Genomic DNA, 22,575 nt, shown 5'->3' with positions numbered 1-22,575 from the left:
TTTCAAATTTTGTTGCTCTTAAAAACTATTTTTTAAGTCATGCTTTGTTATTTTTACTATTCTCAAATATCTAAGCATTCTAAGACAGTGACCCGTATCAAGAATTAACTATTCGCCGAAGCCGGTTTGGCTCAGTGGATAGAGCGTCGGCCTGCGGACTGAGGGGTCCCGGGTTCGATTCCGGTCAGGGGCATGTACCTGGGTTGCGGGCATATCCCCAGTGGGGGATGTGCAGGAGGCGGCTGATCGATGTTTCTCTCTCATCGATGTTTCTGGCTCTCTATCTCTCTCCCTTCCTCTCTGTAAAAAATCAATAAAATATATTTAAAAAAAAAAAAAAAAAAAAAAAAAGAATTAACTATTCACCAAAATAATCCAGAGACACAGAAGCATGGGACAGACTGTGGAATCTCAGAGAGAAGGGGTGGGAGGAGGAAGAGATCAACGGTAACCCATGGACCCAGACAATAGGTGGTCAAGGCCTAGGTGAGGGGGTGAGGGGCAGGGACGGGCTAGAAGAGGACAATGGGGAGAAAAAGGGAACATATGTAATACCTTCAACAATAAAGATTTAAAAATAAATAAACAAAAGGATGTAAAGACATAAAAAAAGAATTAACTGTCCCTTTCTTAATATTTATTGCTATATTTAATATCTGGTTGCCAGTCATGATATTCTAAATAAATTCATGCAAGTATAAGACTGAGAGAAATTTCAGGAAATGAGACTTTTCAGCTCTAACTTTGGAAGGTTTCCCAGATTTGGTTTTAACTGCTATAATTATAGATGATAGTAACAGAACCTAGAGTTTACCCTTTAACTCAACTGACCCCCATCCTAAGCAGAAAGGGAAGTGATGAAGACTGAGGAGGGAGGGGAGAAAAGATCATGTAAACAAGCCAGTAGTCCTCAGTGACACAGCAGCAAAGGGAAGGATCGCTGCCATTGTCACCCTGAGCCACACAAGCTATTCTGCCTTCCTTTTTACTATAAACATTTTCATTTAAACTAAATTTAATTCTCATTTCCCCAAATATACAAATGAATTGGGAGTTTTGAGGAAAAGACAGTGCAATTTATAGAACTCTTTTCAAGATAGAAACTTGGTTTCATGTCCCAGCTCTGTAAACATTTCCTACTTCTTTTAGCGGGCCACTGCGAGGATTAAATATGATAAGGAACATAAAAAAAGTTATAGAGCAAATGCACTAAATAATGCAGGCTGTGGTTTGCCACAAGGCCTAAAGAACTAGACTACAGGTAGTGCTTTAGTATTCTCTCTCTAGCTTGGAAATCTTTCAAATTGAGAACAATGTTTAAAAGTGATGTTCGTAAGATTTTATAATGTCAGGTTTGATAAATACTTTTTAATTTAAAAAGTTGATAACCACGATTTACAAACTTCATTTGTTTCCCAAGGGTCTTCCCAAATTCCCTTTAGGAAATTATCATCAATAATACTTACACAGATCTGCCTTCCACATCTAGCTTGCCTGGATTGACCCCCTTTTTGGCAAGGATTGAGGACACTTTTTCTACATCTCCCCTTTCTGCTGCTTTCATCAATCGGTCATCATATTTGTTCCAATCTGCTGCATGCTACAAAATTAAAAAATTAGTAAACATCATATACTAAAGAAGAAAGGACAAGCAATATTGCATATACACCACTCAGTTTCCAACTGCATCCCAAATTTCCTTCTCCCTGCTGTGCTAATTTCACAGAGAGAACCTTTCAGAAACATGATAAAGAAGAACTATATTAAATTAGATTTTTGAGAAAAAGCATATTTCTCATGTTCTCTGCTTTGTTTACTTTGCCTTCGGAAGAAAGAAAGAAAATTAATAATTGATGAACACCTACCCTGTGCCAGGCATAAATTACTTAAACAACCCTAGTAAACTAAAACTATCATCCCAATTAACAGATGAAAAGTCAAGGCCCCAGGAACGTTAAATGACTTAAATGGCCAAGCCCAACCATGATTTCTCATGATTTCCACAATCAGTGTGCTTTTCCTATCTCTAACTCATGCTTTCAGATTTGGTTCTGGTTACATCTGCTTCAAAACCTTTTAGATGCAGAATTCTGCACACATTTTAAAACTCCTTCCTGTCCAGTGGTTGAGCATTGACCCAGGAATCAAGAGGTCAAGGTTGATTCCTGATCAGGGAACATGCCTGAGTTGTGGGCTCAGATGTGCAGGAGGCAGTTGATGGATGATGTTCTTCTCTCATCGATGTTTCTATCTATCCCTCTCCCTTCCTCTCTCTCTAAAAATCAAAACATATTTAAAAACAACAACAAAAACCTCCTTCCCAACTTTAGTAAAAGGCAAATTATACACAGACACACACTCAACAGAGAAAGCAATTCATTATGCTTATATTAGGGTAAAAAGAAACTTCTACATAGGAAAAAACTCTACAAAGGACTCTGAAGTAGTAACTACTTAAAAATCCTAAAATAATAGATACAGGTGACTTTCATTTTCTTCCTTATTTACCTTCAACACACATTATTTTTGTTTTAAAAAATATTTTTAATTTTAACAAAATCTCACTGTACATGTATTTACAAGGAAGAAAAAAAGCAATTTTTAAAATATGGTCTAATCGAATCAAACCTAGCTTTAATAGGAGAAAACACATTCAAGACATTCTGAAACCAAAAACTTGGATCTTCTCTTAGTAAGCAGAAATGTAGAACCCAGAACTAAAATATACATTATTTTAGCCTTTTAAAATATTATAGAGTAAACTTATTGCTAAATTCTGTGTTAAGTCCAGTATTATTTCTAGGGCAAAAAGTGATATAAGTGTTTTTGACTTAACTGACAAAGCAATTCCTATGTCCATAAATACCATAATAAATTTTTTTGGGGGGGAGGGAAATTAATCACTTATATGAGGCATATCCTCTAAGTGTTTGATCAATATGATTATTTTATATCTACTATCCCCTCCAAACTGAAAGAAAAAAATTGCCAATTTTCTAGCTAAATAAGCAATGCATTTATTAAATACTTGAAGTAAAAAATAAATATGAAAGTTAAATATGGAAAAAAATAAATACCTTGAAATTTTAACCCACTCCTGAAATAGAATCTGGTTCAAGTACCTACACAGACTTCAAAATTGTTGTCTCTAAATTCATCAAATTTGGAGATGAACCCACTTCCTTCTAATTTCAAAAATTCAAACTGACAACTATGACTCAAAGGCTAAACTACATTTTAGGTATCTGCTTTCTTTAGCTTTAAAACAAAACAAACAGTTTACTGATTCTAAATTGAAGAACAGTAGTAGATGTAGGTCTCGGATACTGTGTTTTCAAACACCTAAGGTATTAAGTCACACAAATACTTGATCTAAACTGATTAAGTTATCCTTGCAGTTAAAGCAATCTCAAATTTATTTCCATGTAAATTTGCTGGTAGAGAAAGGAGCTATTTAAAACACTAAAAAATGGTAAAATCCGAAAGTAAGACTTATAAAAAGATAATTAAAGGTGGTTAGTCTCATATTATCATGTGATTTTCACTGCTACGCCACCAAGCACAGTTTTCCCTTTTGCTCAACTGTCAGTTAACAGAAATATTGCTCAGTTATTAAGATTCTACTACATGGGGGGGGGGGGCGGGGGGGGGGGGGAGAGATTCTACTATGTGATTTTTAAACCTAGAAAAAGAAACAAGAACTTTTTGTTTTCTATTACTAACCCCAATCAGATAAATCAGAAAGAATATGACAAAGAAACCAAAACTAATAAAACAGTAGTACATTTTAAACGAATACAGTTCACAAAGCCTAACAGAATCTTTTGTTACACCGGACTACAGGGATACCTACTTTGTTCTTAGGAGCACAAGAAAACCAACAGTTCATCATAGACAGAACTTAGTTTTTGTTGCTAACAGCAAACGACTACAAATTAAGTTACAAATCTCTGTAGCTGACAAAGCAAGCCAGCAGACAAACTCCTCATCAGTGTGACTTGGCCCTCTCTTTACAACTCTTCCTGTTCGCCAATCCCCATGCTGTGCTACACTTAGCTTGGATCTCTAACGATATTTTCTTCATCTTCGGGATCCTTCTCCGCCTTCATAACGCCTGAAAATTATCTTCCTTGCTGTGCAGAATTTGAATAAGAGCAGCCCCAAGTCAGGTACTGTAACTCCTCCTCTTTCTTATTCTTTAGAAGCTGTCCTTCAAAGCTTCCCTGTCAGGGACTCCGGTGGAAAATCTGAAGTGCACTCTGCATCCTGCTGCCTCAACACTGCAGCAGAGACGCTGTAATGCAGGATAAAACTGACCACATCCGAATCATCTGTAAACAGTGTGGAGGCTTTCTCCCATTGGTCAGGTCTATTTTAGATTCCATAGGACTTGACAGCTGAGTGACAGAAAGCAAGCAGCAGCTAAGAATATACTGTAAATGCATGCTTCTCCTCTGAGTAATAAATTTCAGGTCTAGTGGGGGACCAATGACTCTAACGTATTGTAAAACATGCTTAGTTTATCAAAACAACTTGTGTGACATTATGACAATACTGTTAAGAGTCAAATTTGGTTATTCCACAAAATAATATTTTAAATCAGTTTCATTCAGTCTTAGGATCATCTATGGTGAACTTATAATAACCTTGGTAAACAGAATATAAAATTCTATTTTAAGCAAATGTGTCACACTTTAATTTAAGGAAACACACACAGTAAGTCTCAAATTTTGTCCATTTTCCTTCCTACCCCTGTCACTCTCTTGCACACAACAAGGTTTCAGTTTACAAATGCTGCCGGTCTGTCTCCTAACATGTTAAATGAGAAGAGCCAGAGGCACTGCCAAGACATTAAATAGACTGCATCATGATGAATACTTTTCAACAAATTTTAAATTTAACTCAGTACTCTTAATTTCCAAGTTTAGACCCCTGCCTGATATGGCAAGTAAGAATTTTATTAGTGGAAAATCAAATTATCAGGATTCTGGGATTAAAAAAAAAACTGATTAAATACTAAAGGAGGTAAATGTATATTAAACATTGAGCTAGACTGTAAATAAAGCCCTTTTTGGGGACAAAGCAGATAATTTCTCCACATTCTGATAATGTTTTGCATATTTATACCAACATTCCTTACATTATCAAGGACCATAACAAACATCTGCAAGCTCCAGGGTGTTTTTTTACCTTCTAGTTACTTCAACAGCATGAGAATAATTTATACTTCCTCCAAAAAGACATGTTTGGGAAAAGTGTTTCATAAGAATTCAAAACATTCCAACACGTTGTTTTTATGAAGGAGATAACTGCTATGCTTACTATAGAACATGCATGCTGCCGGTTAAAAATTGTTATGAACTTCATAAAAAAATCAATTTCCTACTACTTACATTTGAAATATTAGGCACATAGTCTAATTATAAGATATATAATAAGGTCATAGACCATAATGTATTATTTCTGAAACAATGATTTTTCCCCCCTCAAATCACATTAGACATCACAATGAATTCTTGGCTGGACCCACAGACTCCACCCACTGTATTACACCCTTCTTGAAAGGAAATCTGGAATAGAACTCAGGATCTGTCCTTTGGTTAACAAAGCAAGCACATTCTTTCTAGAAATAGGACAGCAAAGGCAAAGGAAATAGAAAGAAAAGGGGAAACCTGTAACAAATATTCAAAGCCATATAAGGAGCTGTCCCTGAGAAAGCTCAGGATTCAGGGTTTACATGCCCTCCTGTCCTGAGCCTCCACAGCCTGTGACTTAATCTCCTGTTCCTACTCTCACACCCTCCTTCTCACATATTTCCCAAGACTCTAGGTAAATTTCCACCTTTGCTGTCCCCTGTGCCTACAAGATTCCTCCTTCAGGTTCTTCATTTGGGTTCTTCTTAAATGTCACTTCCTCAAAAGGCTTCTCAAACCTCTGTATCTAAACAGCCACAGCCCCACTGCAAACTCCAGGGTGATTGCACTCTTTAACTTCCTGCCCTGTTTTACTTTTCTTTATAATGCTAATCAGTATCTGCCATTATATTATACTAGAGGCCCAGTGCACAAAAATTTGTGCACTTGTGGGGAGGGGGAGTCCCACAGCCCGGCCTATGCCCTCTTGCACTCTGGGACCCCTCGGAGGATGTCCACCTGCGGGCTTAGGCCCACTCCCTGGGGGATCAGGCCCAAGCTGGCAGTCAGACATGCCTCTGGCAGCCCGGGAGCCCTTGGGTGATGTCCACTTACCAGCAGGAAGCAGGCCTAAGCTGCAGTTGGACATCCTTAGCGCTGCTGAGGAGGCGGGAGAGGCTCCTACCACCACCACTGTACTGGCAGCTGGCAGCCTGGCTTGTGGCTGAGCAGAGCTCCCCCTGTGGGAGCACACTGACCACCAGGGGGCAGCTCCTGTATTGAGCATCTGCCCCTTGGTAGTCAGTGTGTGTCATAGTGATCAGTCATTCCCAGCCGTTCTGTGGTTAGGGTCAATTTGCATATTACCCTTTTATTACATAGAATGTTTATCTGTTTATTTGCTTACTGCCCATGTCTGATATTTGCTTCAAAACAATGAATTCACTAGCACATTAAAAGCATTATACACCATGACAAATGGGATTTACAACATATTTAAATTGCAACGTAATACACCACATAACAGAATTAAGGACAAAAATCACATAATCATATCAATTGGTTTAGGAAAAAGCATTAGACAAGATTCAACATCTTTCATGATTAAAAAACAACTCAACAAACAAGAAATAGAAGAAAACTATCTCAGCATAATTAAGGTCATATATGACAAGCATAGAGCTAAAATCATTCAATAGTGAAAGACTGAAATTTTTTCTCTCTAAGGTCGGAAACAAGATAAGGATGCCCACTCTCGCTAATTTTATTCAACATAGTATTGGAAGTCCTAACCTGAGTAGTTAGGCAAGAAAAGGAAATGAAGGCATCCAAATAGAAAAAGAAGTAAAACTGTGTGCAGATAACCTGATCTATATGTATGTACAAAAACTTAAAAATACCACAGGGAAAAAGAACTCTTAGAATAAATAAATTCAGCAAAGTTGTAGGATACTAAACTAACACACAAAAAGCAATTGTGTTTCCATATGCTTACAATGAACAATCGAAAAATTAAATTAAAAACACAATTTCATTTACAGTAACATAAAAAATTACAATAAGGAATAAAACTAATCAAGAAGGTAGAAGAATTATACACTGAAATTACAAAATATTACTGAAAGAAATTAGAGAAGACACAATAAATAGAAATGCATCTGTGCTCATGGATTGGAAGATTTAATACTTTATGTGTCAACACTACCCAAAGTGCCCCACAGATTCAACACAATCCCTATCAAAATTTCATTTTTTTGCAGAAGTAAAAAATTCATCCTAAAATTCATATTGAATCTCAAGAGAACCCCCCAAACAGCCAAACAATCTTGAAAAAGAAAAATAAGACTGGATGTCTCACACTTCCTGATTTCAAAACATATTAGAAAGGCACAATAATTAAAACAGTGTGGCACTGGCATGAAGGCAGATACATAGATCAATGAAATAGAATAGAAAGCCCACAGATAAACCCAGATATATAGGGTCAAATGATCTTCAACAAAAGTGCTAAGGCCACTCAATGGGGGAAGGACAGTCTCTTCAACATATGATGCTGGGGAAACTGGATATCCACATAGAAGAGTGAGGTTGTCTTACATCATATACAAAAACAATTCAAAATGATTAAAGACCTAAATTTAAGATCCAATTATAAAACTCCTAAAAGAAAATACAGGTAAAAGCTTCATGACATTGGATTTGACAATGATTTCTTAGAGATGACACCCTTACAGACAACAAAAGTAAAACTAGACAAATGGAACAACAGCAAACTTAGAACTTTGCACATTGAAAGATATCATTAACACAGTGAAAAGGCAACCTATGGAATGGGAGAAAATATTTGCAAGTCATATGTCTGATAAAGGGCTAGTATGCAGAATATATAAAGAACTCCAAACAGCGTGGATGGACCTGGAGAGTATTATGCTAAGCAAAATAAGCCTGGCAGAGAATGGTAAATATCACATGATCTCACTCACATGTGGAATCTAATGAGCAAAATAAACTAATGAACAAAATAGACCCAGAGATATAGAGACATGGAACAGACTGTGGAATCTCAGAGGAAGGTGGAGGAAGGTGGGTGGGTGGGAAGAGATCAACCAAAGAACTTGTATGCATATATGCATAATCCATGGACATAGACAATAGGGTGGTGAAAGTCTGGGGTGGGGCGGGATAGAAGAGGCCAATGGGGAGGAAAAAGGGGACATATATAATACTTTCAACAATAAAGATTTTAAAAAGAGAGAGAGAAGTCTAAAGAAACAACCCAATTAAAAAATGGACAAAGGACCTGAATAGACATTTCTTCAAAGATGACATTCAAATGACCAAAAAGCATATAAAAAGACTAGAGGCCTGATGCATGAAATTCGTGCAAGGGTTTCGGCCCTCGCAGCCATGGCAGCTTGCCTCAGCCCTCGCAGCCCAGGCTTCATCCAGAAGGTCGTTCAGCTGTCTAGTCTAATTAGCATATTATACTTTTATTATTATAGATGCTTAACACCATTAATCATTAGAAAAATGCAAATCAAAAGCATAATGAGTTATCACTTCATATCCATTGGGATTGCTACTATAAAAAGAAACATAAAATAATAAGTACTGACAAGAATGTGGAGAAATTGGAACCCTCGTGGACTGTTGCTGGGAATGAAAACTGGTGCAACCACTATGAAAAACAGGATGGCAATTCCTCAGAAAATTAAAAATAGAATTATCATATGATCCAGCAATCCCTCTTAGGGGTATATATTTGAAAGAATTGAAAGCAGGGTCTCAAAGAAGTATTTGCACATTCAGGTTCATAGCAACATATTCACAATAACCAAGAACTAGAAAAAACCCAAATGTCCATTGACGGATGAATAAACAAAATGTGGTATATACATGCAATGAAATATTATTCAGCCATAAAAAAAGGAAGGAAATTCTGTCACATGCTATAACATGACTGAATTTTGAGGACAGTGAAATAGACCAGTCCCAAACAAAGAAATACTATATAATTCCACTAATAGTCAAATTCATAGAAACAAAAAGTAGAATGGTGGTTACCAGGGGCTAGGAAAAGAGGGAAATGGGGAGTTGTTGTTTAATGGGTATAGCATTTCAGAATGGCAAGATGAAAAAACTCTGGTAATCAATTGCACAACAATGTGAACATAGTTAACACTACTGAACTGCACACATAGAAATGGTTAAAATGGCATAAATGGTTAAAAAGCTATGATACATTTACACCATGGAAAACTATGCAGCAGTTAAAAAAGAAGGACCTGGAGAGTATTATGCTAAGTGAAATAAGCTAGTCAGAGAAAGACAATTATCACATGATCTCACACTCATATGTGGAATCTAATGAACAAAATAAACTGATGAACAAAATAGATCCAGACTGTCAAATCTCAGAGGGAAGGTGGAGGTGGGTGGATGGGAAGAGATCAACCAAAGAACTTGTATGAATATATGCATAACTCATGGGCACAGACAATAGGGGGATAAAGGCCTGGGGCAGGAGATGGGGGCAGGCTAGAAGAGTTCATTGGGGGTAAAAAAGGGACATATGTAATGCTTTCAACAATAAAGATTAAAAATAATAATAATAAAGATGTGACTTATTCCTCAATAAAGCTGTTAAAAAAGAAAAATGGTTATAATGGTAAATTATATGTTTTTTACCATAATTAAAAATAAAAATAATGAATTCACTCTGGATTAAAATGAAGCTATTGACATTTCAATATATCTATGCAAGTCAATGTCATATACTTACAAGAAAATCCCCATGATATAAAAAAAAGCATTCTAAAAAGGAACTATCCTATATAATAAAAGGTCAATATGCAAATCATCCCCTCAGGAGTTCAACCAACCAGGAGTTTGACCACTCGCTATGACGTGCACTGACCACCAGGGGGCGGCACTCATCTGGCAGCAAGGGGAAGGAAGGCCCCGATCGGCCCTGACCACAGGCCGGGCCTAGGGACCCTACCTGTGCACGATTTCATGCACCAGGCCTCTAGTCTACAATAATAAAAGGGTAATATGCTAATTAGACCAGTTGTCATTCCGGACTTCCTTCCTGACAGGGGCTGGAAGGAAGCCAGCCCAGGTCCCGGGTGCCTGCGGGCAGCTGGAAGGAAGCAGCCTGGGTCCCAGGTGCCTGCCAGCGGCCAGAGGAGGGAAGCAGCCCAGGTCCTTGGTGCCAGAGGGAAGCCGGTGCCAGCAACCAGGGGAAGGAAGGCCTACTCTTGCATGAATTTTCATGCATCGGTCCTATATAATAAAAGGCTGATATGGAAATTGTACCCTCGACCGGGAGTTAGACCAGGGGGTGGGGCCAGCCAGCCAACCTCCCACATCCCTTCCACCTGACTGGCCCGGCCCGATCAGCCCCAATCGAGGTGGGCTGGCCGGACCCCACCCATGCACAAATGCATGCACCAGGCCTCTAGACCTATATAATAAAAGGCTAATATGCAAATTGTTGCCTCGGGAGTTCGATCAACTAGGAGTTCGACTGCTTGCTATGATATGCACTGACCACCAGGGGGTGGTGCGGAACAAAGGAAAACCCCAGCCGGCAGATGGCAGCCGGGGAAAGGAAGGCCCTGATTGGCCCTGATCGATGGCTAGGCCTAGGAACTCTACCCATGCACGAATTTCATGTCCTGGGCCTCTAGTATATTGTAATGAATACATTTCTATACTAGGGCACTGCATTGGTTTGAAAAAGAGAACTATTCATCAAACTCAGAAGCAGCAAGTCCAAGTACCTCTGGGAAGAGTCAAAATACTGTTTCTAAAAAAAGAGAATAAATATAACATTCAAACACAGAACAGTTATTTCACTAGGTAGACCTAAATGGATTTTAACTTTAAACTCAAATCAACATAAAGGAAATCACTTACAAGTTTGAATAGTAATACCTCATATTAATATCAATTGCAAATTCATAACTTTTTCAGAAATAATGAAATTTTTTAAAATGTAAAAGTGTAGAAAATTTGTAATAGATTTAATAATAACTTTAAATGTAAACGGACTAAATGCTCCAACCAAAAGACATCGAGTGGCTGAATGGATAAAAAATCATGACCCATACATTTGCTGTCTACAAGAGACCCACCTCAGTAGAAGGGACTCACACAGACTGAAAGTGAAGGGATGGAAAAATATCTTTCAGGCAAATGGAAATGAAATAAAGATGGGGTAGCAATACTTATATCAGAAAAAATAGACATCAAAGTGAAGGCCAAAACAAGAGATAAGGAAGGCCACTTCATAATACTAAGGGGATAAATACAACAAGAAAATATAACCCTGATAAACATATATGCACCGAATGCAGGAGCACCCAAATACATAAAAAAAACTCCTGGAAGATATCAAGGGAGAGATCGACAACAATACAATCTTAGTAGGGGACTTTAATACACCATTGACAGCACTGGTTAAGTCCTATAGACAAACAACCAGCAAAGATACAGCAATCCTAAATGACTCACTAGATCAGATGGACTTAATAGACATCTTCAGAACACTTCACCCCAAAGCCAGAGAATATACGTTCTTCTCAGGTGCTCATGGGACATCTTCAAAAATAGACCACATATTGGGTCACAAGCAAAGTATCCCCAAATTCAAGAAGATTGAAATCATAAAAAGCGTCTTCGCAGACCACGATGGCATAATATTAGAAATAAACTACAATAAAAACAACCCAAAATACTCAAACACCTGGAAGCTGAATAGCATGCTATTAAATATTGACTGGGTTACCAATGAGATCAAAGAAGAAATTAAAAACATCCTGGAAACTAATGACAATGAAAACACAACAATCCAAAACCTATGGGACACATTGAAAGCAGTCCTGAGAGGGAAGTTTATAGCTCTACAGGCCTATCTCAAAAAACAAGAAAAAATGGTAGTAAATCATCTAACTCTACAACTCAAAGAATTAGAAAGAGAGCAACAAGAAAACCCCAGAGTGAGCAGAAGGAAGGAGATAATAAAGATTAGAGCAGAAATAAATGACATAGAGACCAAAAAAACAATACAGAAAATCAATGAAACCAAGAGCTGGTTCTTTGAAAGGATAAACAAGATTGATAAACCTCTAGCCAGACTCACCAAGAAGCAAAGAGAGAGGACCCAAATAAATAAAATCAGAAACGATAGAGGCGAAATAACAACAGACCCCACAGAAATACAAATGATTGTTAAAAAATACTATGGACAGCTTTACTCCAACAAACTAGACAACCTGGAGGAAATGGACAAATTCCTAGAAAAATACAACATTCCAAAACTCAATCAGGAAGAATCTAAAAATCTCAACAGGCCAATAACTATGGGAGAAATTGAAGCAGTCATCAAAAAGCTTCCATCAAACAAAAGCCCAGGACCAGACGGCTTCACAGGGGAGTTTTACCAAACATTCAAGGAAGAACTAAAACCTATCCTCCTCAGACTACTACAAAAAATTCAAGAGGAAGGAACACTTCCAAGCTCATTCTATGAAGCCAGCATCACCCTAATACCAAAACCAGGTAAAGACAACACAATGAAAGAGAATTACAGGCCAATATCCCTCATGAACATAGATGCCAAAATCCTCAACAAAATCTTAGCAAATCGGATCCAGCAGTACATCAGAAAGATCATACACCATGACCAAGTAGGATTTATCCCAGGGATGCAAGGATGGTACAATATCCGCAAATCAATAAACGTGATACATCACATAAACAAATTGAAAGAAAAAAACCACATGGTCATATCAATTGATGCAGAAAAAGCATTTGACAAAATTCAACACCCATTTTTGATAAAAACTCTCAGCAAGGTGGGAGTAGAAGGATCATACCTCAACATAATAAAAGCCATATATGACAGGCCCACAGCCAACATCATACTCAATGGACAAAAACTAACACCATTTCCCCTAAGAACAGGAACAAGACAGGGATGCCCCCTCTCACCACTCCTGTTCAACATAGTACTGGAAGTGTTAGCCATTGCAATTCGGCAAGAAGAAGAAATAAAAGGCATCCAACTTGGAAAAGAGGAAGTAAAACTGTTCTTATTTGCAGACAACATGATATTATACATACAAAACCCTAGAGATTCCATCAAAAAGCTACTAGACTTAATACATGAATTTGGCAATGTAGCAGGATACAAAATTAACCCCAAGAAATTTGAGGCATTTTTATACACCAATAGTGAACTTTCAGAAAGAGAGATTATAAAAACAATCCCGTTTACCATTGCACCAAAAAAATTAAGCTACCTAGGAATAAACTTAACTAAAGAGGTAAAAGACCTCTACTCAGAAAACTACAGGACGTTGAAAAAAGACATAGAGGAAGACATAAACAGATGGAAGAACATACCGTGTTCATGGATTGGTAGAATCAACATCATTAAAATGTCCATACTACCCAAAGCAATCTATAAATTCAACGCACTTCCCATTAAAATACCAACAGCATACTTCAGAGATCTAGAACGAACTTTCCAAAAATTCATCTGGAATAAAAGAAGACCCCGAATAGCTGCAGCAATCCTGAAAAAGAACAAAGTAGGTGGGATCTCAATACCAGATATCAAGTTGTATTACAAAGCCACTGTTCTCAAAACTGCCTGGTACTGGCACAAGAATAGGCATATAGATCAATGGAATAGAATAGAGAGCCCAGAAATCGGCCCGAACCAATATGCTCAATTAATATTTGACAAAGGAGGCAAGAACATACAATGGAGCCAAGATAGTCTCTTCAATAAATGGTGTTGGGAAAATTGGACAGATATATGCAAGAAAATGAAACTAGACCACCAACTTACACCATACACAAAAATAAACTCAAAATGGATAAAGGACTTAAATGTACGACAGGATACCATAAAAATTCTAGAAGAATCCAAAGGCAACAAAATCTCAGACATATGCCGAAGCAATTTCTTCACTGATACAACTCCTAGGGCACTTGAAACTAAAGAAAAAATGAACAAATGGGACTACATCAAAATAAAAAGCTTCTGCACAGCAAAAGAAACCATCAACAAAACAACGAGAAAACCCACTGTGTGGGAAAACATATTTGCCAATGACATATCTGATAAGGGCCTAATCTCCAAAATTTATAGGGAACTCATACAACTTAACAAAAGGAAGATAAACAATCCAATCAAAAATGGGCAAAGGACCTAAATAGACACCTTTCAAAAGAGGACATTCAGAAAGCCAAGAGACATATGAAAACATGCTCAAAGTCACTAATCATCCAACAGATGCAAATCAAAACAGCAATGAGGTACCATCTCACACCAGTCAGACTGGCTATCATCAACAAATCAACAAACGACAAGTGCTGGAGAGGATGTGGAGAGAAAGGAACACTTGTGCACTGCTGGTGGGAATGCAGACTGGTGCAGCCACTATGGAAGACAGTATGGAGTTTCCTTAAAAAACTGAAAATGGAACTCCCATTTGACCCTGTGATCCCACTTCTAGGAATATATCCCAAGAAACCAGAAACACCAATCAGAAAGGATATATGCACCCCTATGTTCATAGCAGCACAATTCACCATAGCTAAGATCTGGAAACAGCATAAGTGCCCATCAGTAGATGAATGTATTAGAAAACTGTGGTACATCTACACGATGGAATACTATGCTGCTCTAAAAAGGAAGGAACTCTTACCATTTGCAACGTCATGGATGGAACTGGAGAGCATTATGCTAAGTGAAATAAGCCAGTCAATGAAGGAAAAATACCACATGATCTCACTCATTCATGGACAATAGAGACCATTATAAACTTTTGAACAATAATAGATACAGAGGCAGAGCTGCCTCAAACAGATTGTCAAACTGCAGCGGGAAGGCCGGGGAGGGTTGGGGGGCAGGAGGTAGGGGGGTAAGAGATCAACTAAAGGACTTGTATGCATGCATATAAGCATAACCAATGGACATAAGACACTGGGTGATAGGGGAGGCTAGGGGACTGTCTAGGGCGGGGGGATAAAATGGATACATATGTAATACCCTTTGTAATACTTTAAGCAATAAAAAAATAAAAAAATTAAAAAAAAATGTAAAAGTGTAGAAAATTTGTAATAGATTTAAATTTATATATGAAAATAGAGATGACCTATAATTCTACCATGCATAAAAGACCATTACTAAAAATGTTTATATTGAACTCTAATCTCTTTTCTGTTAAAAGGTTTAATTAAGATTTTTTAAACTTGAATGAGTTCAACAGTTGCTTTACTTATTCACTATTTAGAATAGAGGGTCTCCTGAGAAGAAATTTAGAGATACAAGTAAACAAGTAGACTTTAAAATACATGTAAATCCATATAAAATACTTACATTTACAGGGTAGACTCAACAGATTACAGCTACAATGAGTTGAAGACCAGCAACTTTTGATACATTATCCAGAAGAGAAATATATGAGACTAGAGGCCCAGTGCACAAAAATTTGTGTACTCAGGGGGGTCCCTCAGCCCAGCCTGTGCCCTCTCGCAGTCTGGGACCCCTCGGAGGCTTAGGCACATCCCCCAGGAGGAACGGGCATAAGCTGGCAGTTAGAGATCCCTCTGGCAGCCCGGGAGCCCTCAGGGGATGTCCACTTGCCAAAGGGGAGCAGGCCTAAGCTGCAGTTGGACATCCTTAGCGCTGCTGAGGAGGCGGGAGAGGCCCCTGCCACCACCGCTGTGCTGGCAGCCGTCAGCCTGTCTTGTGGCTGAGAAGAGCTCCCCCTGTGGGAGCACACTGACCACCCGGGGGCAGCTCCTGCATTGAGCATCTGCCCCCGGGTGGTCAGTGTGTGTTATAGTGACCAGTCATTCCCAGTCATTCTGTGGTTAGGGTCAATTTGCATATTACCCTTTTATTATATAGGATAGAGGCCTGGTGCACAGGTAGGGGCTGGCTGGTTTGCCCTGAAGGGTGTCCCGGGTCAGGGTGGGGGTCCTGCTGGGCTTCCTGGCCAGCCTGCGTGAGGGGCTGAGGGTCGTTTTCAGGCTGACCACAGCCCCTTCAGGGTGGGGGTCCCCACTGGCGTGCCTGGCCAGCCTGGGTGAGGGGCTGATGGCTGTTTGCAGGCTGGCCACAGCCCCTTCAGGGTGAGGGGGTCCCGCTGGGGTGCCTGGCTAGCCTGGGTAAGAGGCTGATGGCCATTTTCAGGCTGGCCACGCCCCCGACGACCCAAGCTCCCAGCCTGTCCTTTTTTTCTTTTTTTTTTCAGCAGGTATCTGGGATTTATTTATCTTCTATAATTGAAACTTTGTAGCCTTGAGCGGAGCCAAGGGCCGGCCAGGGCAGACGGGAAGCTTGGCTTCCTCCATCACTGGGGGCAACCCAAGACTCCTGCTCGCTCCAGCTCCGTGGCTGCCGCCATCTTTGTGATGGAGTGATGGAGTGATGATTAATTTGCATATTACTCTTTTATTAGATAGGATGACAGCAAAACTTTCAGAGAAAACTGCTTAAAACCAAGAGGAGTCATGCTGAAAAAAGTACCTAATTCATAGATCTTAATAATTTTAGTATCATGGACCCAATCAAGAAACTGATGAGCAGGCCGGTGTGGCTCAGTGGTTGAGCATCGACCTATGAACCAGGAAGTCACAGTTCGATTCCTGGTCAGGACACATGCCCAGGTTATGGGCTGCATCACCAGAAGGGGGGTGAAGGAGGCAGCTGATCAATGATTCTCACTCATCATTGATGTTTCTCTCTCTCTCTCCCTCTCCCTTCCTCTCTGAAATCAATAAAAAAACATTTTTAAAAAATTATCTGATGAAAGCAATGGACCCTCTTTAAAAATTATACATTCTTACAAAGTTATATTTATTTTCAGGGAGGTTCATTGATCTCTCTATAAAAATGGAGTCCATGAATGAACCCCAAGAAAGAAGACCCCTAATATAAATAAAGAGAAGCAGCAAGAGTTTTGTCTTTTATATAATTTATAAAATAAGTAATAAATAACTGTCAGACAATTGAATAACTTATTTGTTCAATAAAAATTAACTGAGTCTCTATGTGTAAAGAATATAAACACTTCACTCAACATGCAAATATGTATGATCATTTGATACGTGCTATGCCACATTTTGAGTGCTGGATACACCATAGGAAACAAAGCATACATTTATTCCTGTGGCTTCAGGCAGTTTACAGGAATAAAACTCAGTCTTCAATGATCTCACAATATAAAAAGAAAGACATATATACACATGCATGTAATCATAATAACACTGCAATACAGTGATAATTACATGTAAGGTATAAAAGTACTTCAAAAGAGATAAAATCAGAAAAGTTTTGTAGAAAAAATGACTAAAGCACCTCCTAAAAAATAAGTAAGAAATCTCCAGATTTGAAATAGCACCAAAAATTATAAAACTACAAACATAAGTTGTAGCCCTTTATGGTTTACAAAGCATTTCATATTCATAACATGTCAGTTAAAATATATACAGGAATAACAGACATCTGCAACCCAGGCTTCTCCAAGCTCCAGGTCTATGTATTCAATTCTTCTTGACAATTCTTCTTTAGTGTCCTAAAAGTATCTCCATGTCCCCATCCAAAAACATGTCCTTCCTAAAATCTGATCCTTTTCCAACTTTCACCAACACAGCAAATGACACCATAATCCATATAGTTGTACCAGAGAGAAACCTAGAAATCAGTCTTTCCTCTTCACGGTCTTCTGTCACTGAGTCCTGGTGATTTCACCTCCCCATTATTACTCATATCCACCTGCTTAGCTCCATGCCCACCAACATAACTCTATTTCAAGTTAGCACCATCCCTCACCAGAATGACTGCATTCGTCTACTGAAGGGTCTATCCATTTTCATTCCAGTCCCTTCCTCTGTGTCCTTCACCCTGCAGCCAGAATGATTTTTCCAAAATGGAAACCTAATCACACCACACCACTACCACTCCCTTCCATATAACTGTCCCATTTAACTTAAAATCCTTTAGTCATTTTCTCTTCTTGTAGAAAAACAAAATTCATTAACAGATTCTATAGTCCCTAAACAATGTTGCCCCTACTACCTCCTTAGCCTCATCATATGAAACAGTTTCTCATGCTATACAGAAACGGAGTCACTAAGAGATTATGGGATTTTGTCTACTATAAGGCAATTGCAGTTAGTTGCAGAATAATTAGAGAATCCTATTGTTATGATTTCTTGTCCAGTGCTTTGCACTAATTAAAGCTATTTCCATGTCTCTAATCATCTGAAAATAAATCTTCGATGTAAAAATGCGAGTATCTTTAAAAATTTTAAACATTATAAGTTTACAGCAAAAAAAAAGATGAAAACTTCCATAATTTGCATATGCAAACCTTTATGAAGCACCTACTATATGCCATGTAAGGCACTGGGGATATAGCAGTGAATAAGATAAAGTCTCCTTTTTTAAGTACTTTATTGAGATAGTTTGATATATATAAAAAGCTATACATATTTAATGAGTTTGCGGAAACCATCACCACCTTGATTAAGGCCATAGACATATTAAGGTATCTCTTCCAATGGAATTTGATGTCCTAATGGAGAAAGATACGATAAATAACTAAGGAAAACAAGAAACTATGAGGTAAGAATAGGGAAGATGTGATGGGAATGCTTGGATACACTGTTAGGTTAGGTAACCTGGAAAGTGTTGAGAAGGTGATACTGATGATGGTATTTGAATGAAAAGGAAGAGCCAGCCAGTGATAACTTACATTTCAGGGGAACAACTAGTGAAAGGAAGATGGAGTGATTGAAAGAAGGCCAGTACAGCTGACACATAATGAGTACGAGGAATCACAGAATGAGATGAGGGCATGGGAAGGGCTGGCACTAAAGTGTGGTATTTCCCAGTTTTCTTGGAAAACTTTTCAAAAGGGACTTCTTCAGGAACTAAGGCAGCTCTTTTTTATAAGGTTCTTTTGGCCACTCTGGAATCAAGTCTAAAAAAATTATTCGTCCCAACATACTATTCTTTTTCTCACTTCTAAAAAATTTATTGAATAACAGCTGGATCTTAACTTGCCTTGAAATGTTTATAAAATTAATCAATTATCTTAACATAATAGATATCTTAATCTCCATCATCCTCCTCAGACCTAGAAATTTAAACAAACTTTACAATGAACTCTACTTTATCCATCATAAAAAAGTAGCACCCCAAAAGACAAAATTTCACAATCACATCCTCAAGATAAGGTTCTTCAAGAAAAAGAACTAAAGTCTTTCCAAGGAGAAAACTATCCTAAACAACATGTATGTGTAGGCAAATCACCTAAACGTCTAATTGAAACAAAGTACAACAGGCTTCTATAGTACCCTACAATTATTAACATTACCCTTTACTAAATCTGAGACAAGCTCTATCACAACCGAACACTGAACAAACAACAGAAAGCAATGTTAGCCAAGCATAAACATTCCTTGAAGATTAGGCTGCACAATTAGAACTGTTAAACAGTTCACTGCATTGATGATAATTAAAAATAGCTCCCCCACTCTATTTAGTCCAAAGGTTATTTATGCCTCTCTCTTTATATAACAGCTAATTTGAGTTTACATAATAGAAAAAGAAAAAAATGTTAAAATAAACCAGGAAAACAAAAGATGTACACCCAGCTTATTTGTCACCAACCCCTTTCTGTTTTTTCTTTATCCTCATTTAATTATGCCCCATTCACTCCTCTTATCCTTTCGAGCCTCCCACTATATGATCTGGAAGTATGTAGTTAGGACTCAATGGAACAAGTAGAAAAAAGGGAAAATTATATTGTATCAATCATTTTTCTGGCCAATACAATAACAGGCTTCATCCTGCTTTATTGTGTTTTTCTAGACAAAAATTTCAAGGACAAAAAGATAATAATGATTATTACTTAAATAATCTAACATCTTCAGGACTGAAGGTGGCTATGAAATTTGAAAAACTTTAAAGAACTAGAGTACGAAAGACTCAGAAAGCACTGTTTTAATAAGACTTTCTAACCATGCAGTTTGATTCTATTCTAGTCTATGGTATAAATACCAGACTGTCTATCCTCCCTAGTGCAGGTATTTGTTCCTTTATTAGAACTGTCTAGACACCCAGAAGTTTATTAAAATATAGACAGGAAATTGTCTCTCCAATTTTAATGTGTGATTTGTCCTGTAATATTACTTATTTAGCCCTTCCTCACTAGAAGAAGCATTGAATTCCAAATTAAATATATACATGAATCTTAAGCACAACAAATTATAATGTATATCAAATAAGAATAGAGCTCTCATGCCCTAGCTGGCTTGGCTCAGTGGATAGAGCGTCAGCCTGCGGACTGAGGGGTCCCGGGTTCGATTCTGGCCAAGGGCACATGCCTGGGTTGCGGGCTCGATCCCCAGTAGGAGGTGTGCAGGAGGTGGCCGATCAGTGATTCTCTCTCATCATTGGTGTTTCTATCTCTCTCTCCCTCTCCCTTCCTCTCTGAAATCAATAAAGAAATATATTAAAAAAAAAAAAAGGAATAGAGCTCTCAGACTAGATAAGTTAAGATTTCGTTTAACATTTCCCTTAAAATGTTAAGCAACTAGTCATTCTGGAAAAATAAATACAAGCTTTGTCCTTATATTCAAATTAGAGTTCTTAATATGCCTAACTGTCATGAGTGAAATTTTTACAATAACCAAGGTAAAAACAAAGGAGGGTCTATTATGCTTCCTACCCCACCACACATACACCAATGAACAGAATACTTCTGGTGAGTTTTAACAAACATTTTTGCCAATGTCTGATACATATATATATCAAAACAGGACAGATTTAGGAAGCATTCTATGTTCCTGACAAAGCAAAACAGATACACTTATAAAGGAGCCTCTGATGGGGTTTGACCACAATCCTATATAATAAAAGGGTAATATGCAAATTGACCCTAATGCAGTGGTTCTCAACCTTCCGGCCCTTTAAATACAGTTCCTCATGTTGTGACCCAACCATAAAATTATTTTCGTTGCTACTTCTTAACTGTAATGTTGCTACTGTTATGAATCGTAATGTAAATATCTGATATGCAAGATGGTCTTAGGCAAACCCTGTGAAAGGGTCATTCTACTGCCAAAGGGGTCGCGACCCACAGGTTGAGAACTGCTGCCCTAATGGCTGAATGCCTGGTCACTATGACGCACACTGACCCCCAGGGGGCAGGCATTCAATTCAGGAGCTGCCCCCTGGTGGTCAGTACACTCCCACAGAGAAAGCTCTGCTCAGCCACAAGCCGGGCTGATGGCTGCAAGCGCAGCAGCGGTGGTGGGAGCCTCTCTTGCCTCCTCGGCAGTCAGACATCCTCTGAAGGCTCCCAGGCTGCCAGCCAGAGGGATGTCTGACTGTCAGCTTAGGCCTGATGCCCCTAAGCTGGTAGGTGGACATCCCCTGAGGGGTCCTGGACTGTGAGAGGACACAGGCCAGGCTGAGGGAACCCCCTGAGTGCATGAATTTTCATGCACCAGGCCTCTAGTAAAAAAATAAAGATATTTTTGTTTCTTTGGCCTTCTATTTTTCCTCAGCTTTGCAGAGAAACATTAGCTAAACAAAAATATGTTTGCTAGAAGAGACTCTTCAAGAATTAAACTGATAACAAACCCTACACAACAAGCCAATATTTTTTTCATTTTTAAGTGGAAAATATAAAAAGACATGTATATAAAAACAGAGGTTTACAGGAAAATGTATGTACCTGTAAAGACATTAGAAGTTAATTGATCTTTTTATTTATTAAATGAATAATAAGTCTACACAAATGCAAAACTCTTCCTATACAGCTATTTTACAGAAGATTTCCTTCCAATGAGCTTTAATATGTCTCCTACATTAAAACTAGTTGGCCAAATTAATAACGAGAAAGAATTCATAATCTCATGATATTTAGGTCTATAATAAAAACAGCAACATAAAATTAGAATTCAATTTCAGAATTAAAAATACTTCTAAGTACGTTATATACATAATTGTTAAACTTTAAGAAGAACTCTTCAAGTCATATTGTTATTTCTACTTTACAAATGGAGCATAAAGAAACTGAGCAATTTACAGTGGTGAGTTCCGCAGCTGCTATTAATTCCTTTCACTCCTGTAAGTCCATGACTTTGCAATGTGATTTTTGCCATGCTTGCTACCAAGAGATGGCATTTATTCCCTCACCAGTTAAATCGGGGCTGGCCTTGTATCTTATTTTGACAAACAGAATGCAGCAGAAGTGACCTTGTAGGACTTCTGAGGATAGGTCTCAGCACGCTCTTGGGATGCTGCTTGTATGGAGTGAACAAACTAGCTTTCTAGAGCATTAGAGATTTTGCCAGAGAAAGAGCCCAACCTCAGGCCATGCCAGCTAGCATAAAGTGCCAG

At 38.3% G+C, this 22,575-nt stretch overlaps 1 protein-coding gene across 3 annotated transcripts in view; it reads right to left on the bottom strand.

Annotated features, from left to right (window-relative positions):
- The window catches only part of UACA (uveal autoantigen with coiled-coil domains and ankyrin repeats), a 116,948-nt gene that overhangs the window by 47,128 nt on the left and 47,245 nt on the right, over nucleotides 1-22,575 (bottom strand). For 2 of the 3 annotated variants that reach the window (XM_059658603.1, XM_059658612.1), the window contains exon 2: nucleotides 1,467-1,600. In XM_059658603.1, coding sequence (XP_059514586.1) covers nucleotides 1,467-1,600 — 134 coding nt within the window. Of the gene's footprint in view, nucleotides 1-1,466; nucleotides 1,601-3,853; nucleotides 4,247-22,575 lie in introns of those variants that run through there. The other variant, XM_059658619.1, reaches the window with a different exon arrangement.

The sequence above is a fragment of the Myotis daubentonii genome, chromosome 1 (assembly GCF_963259705.1).
Source record: "Myotis daubentonii chromosome 1, mMyoDau2.1, whole genome shotgun sequence".
NCBI lineage: Eukaryota > Metazoa > Chordata > Mammalia > Chiroptera > Vespertilionidae > Myotis > Myotis daubentonii.
The sequence above is the reverse complement of the archived record's forward strand: the minus strand, read 5'-3'. Positions and strand labels throughout refer to the sequence as shown.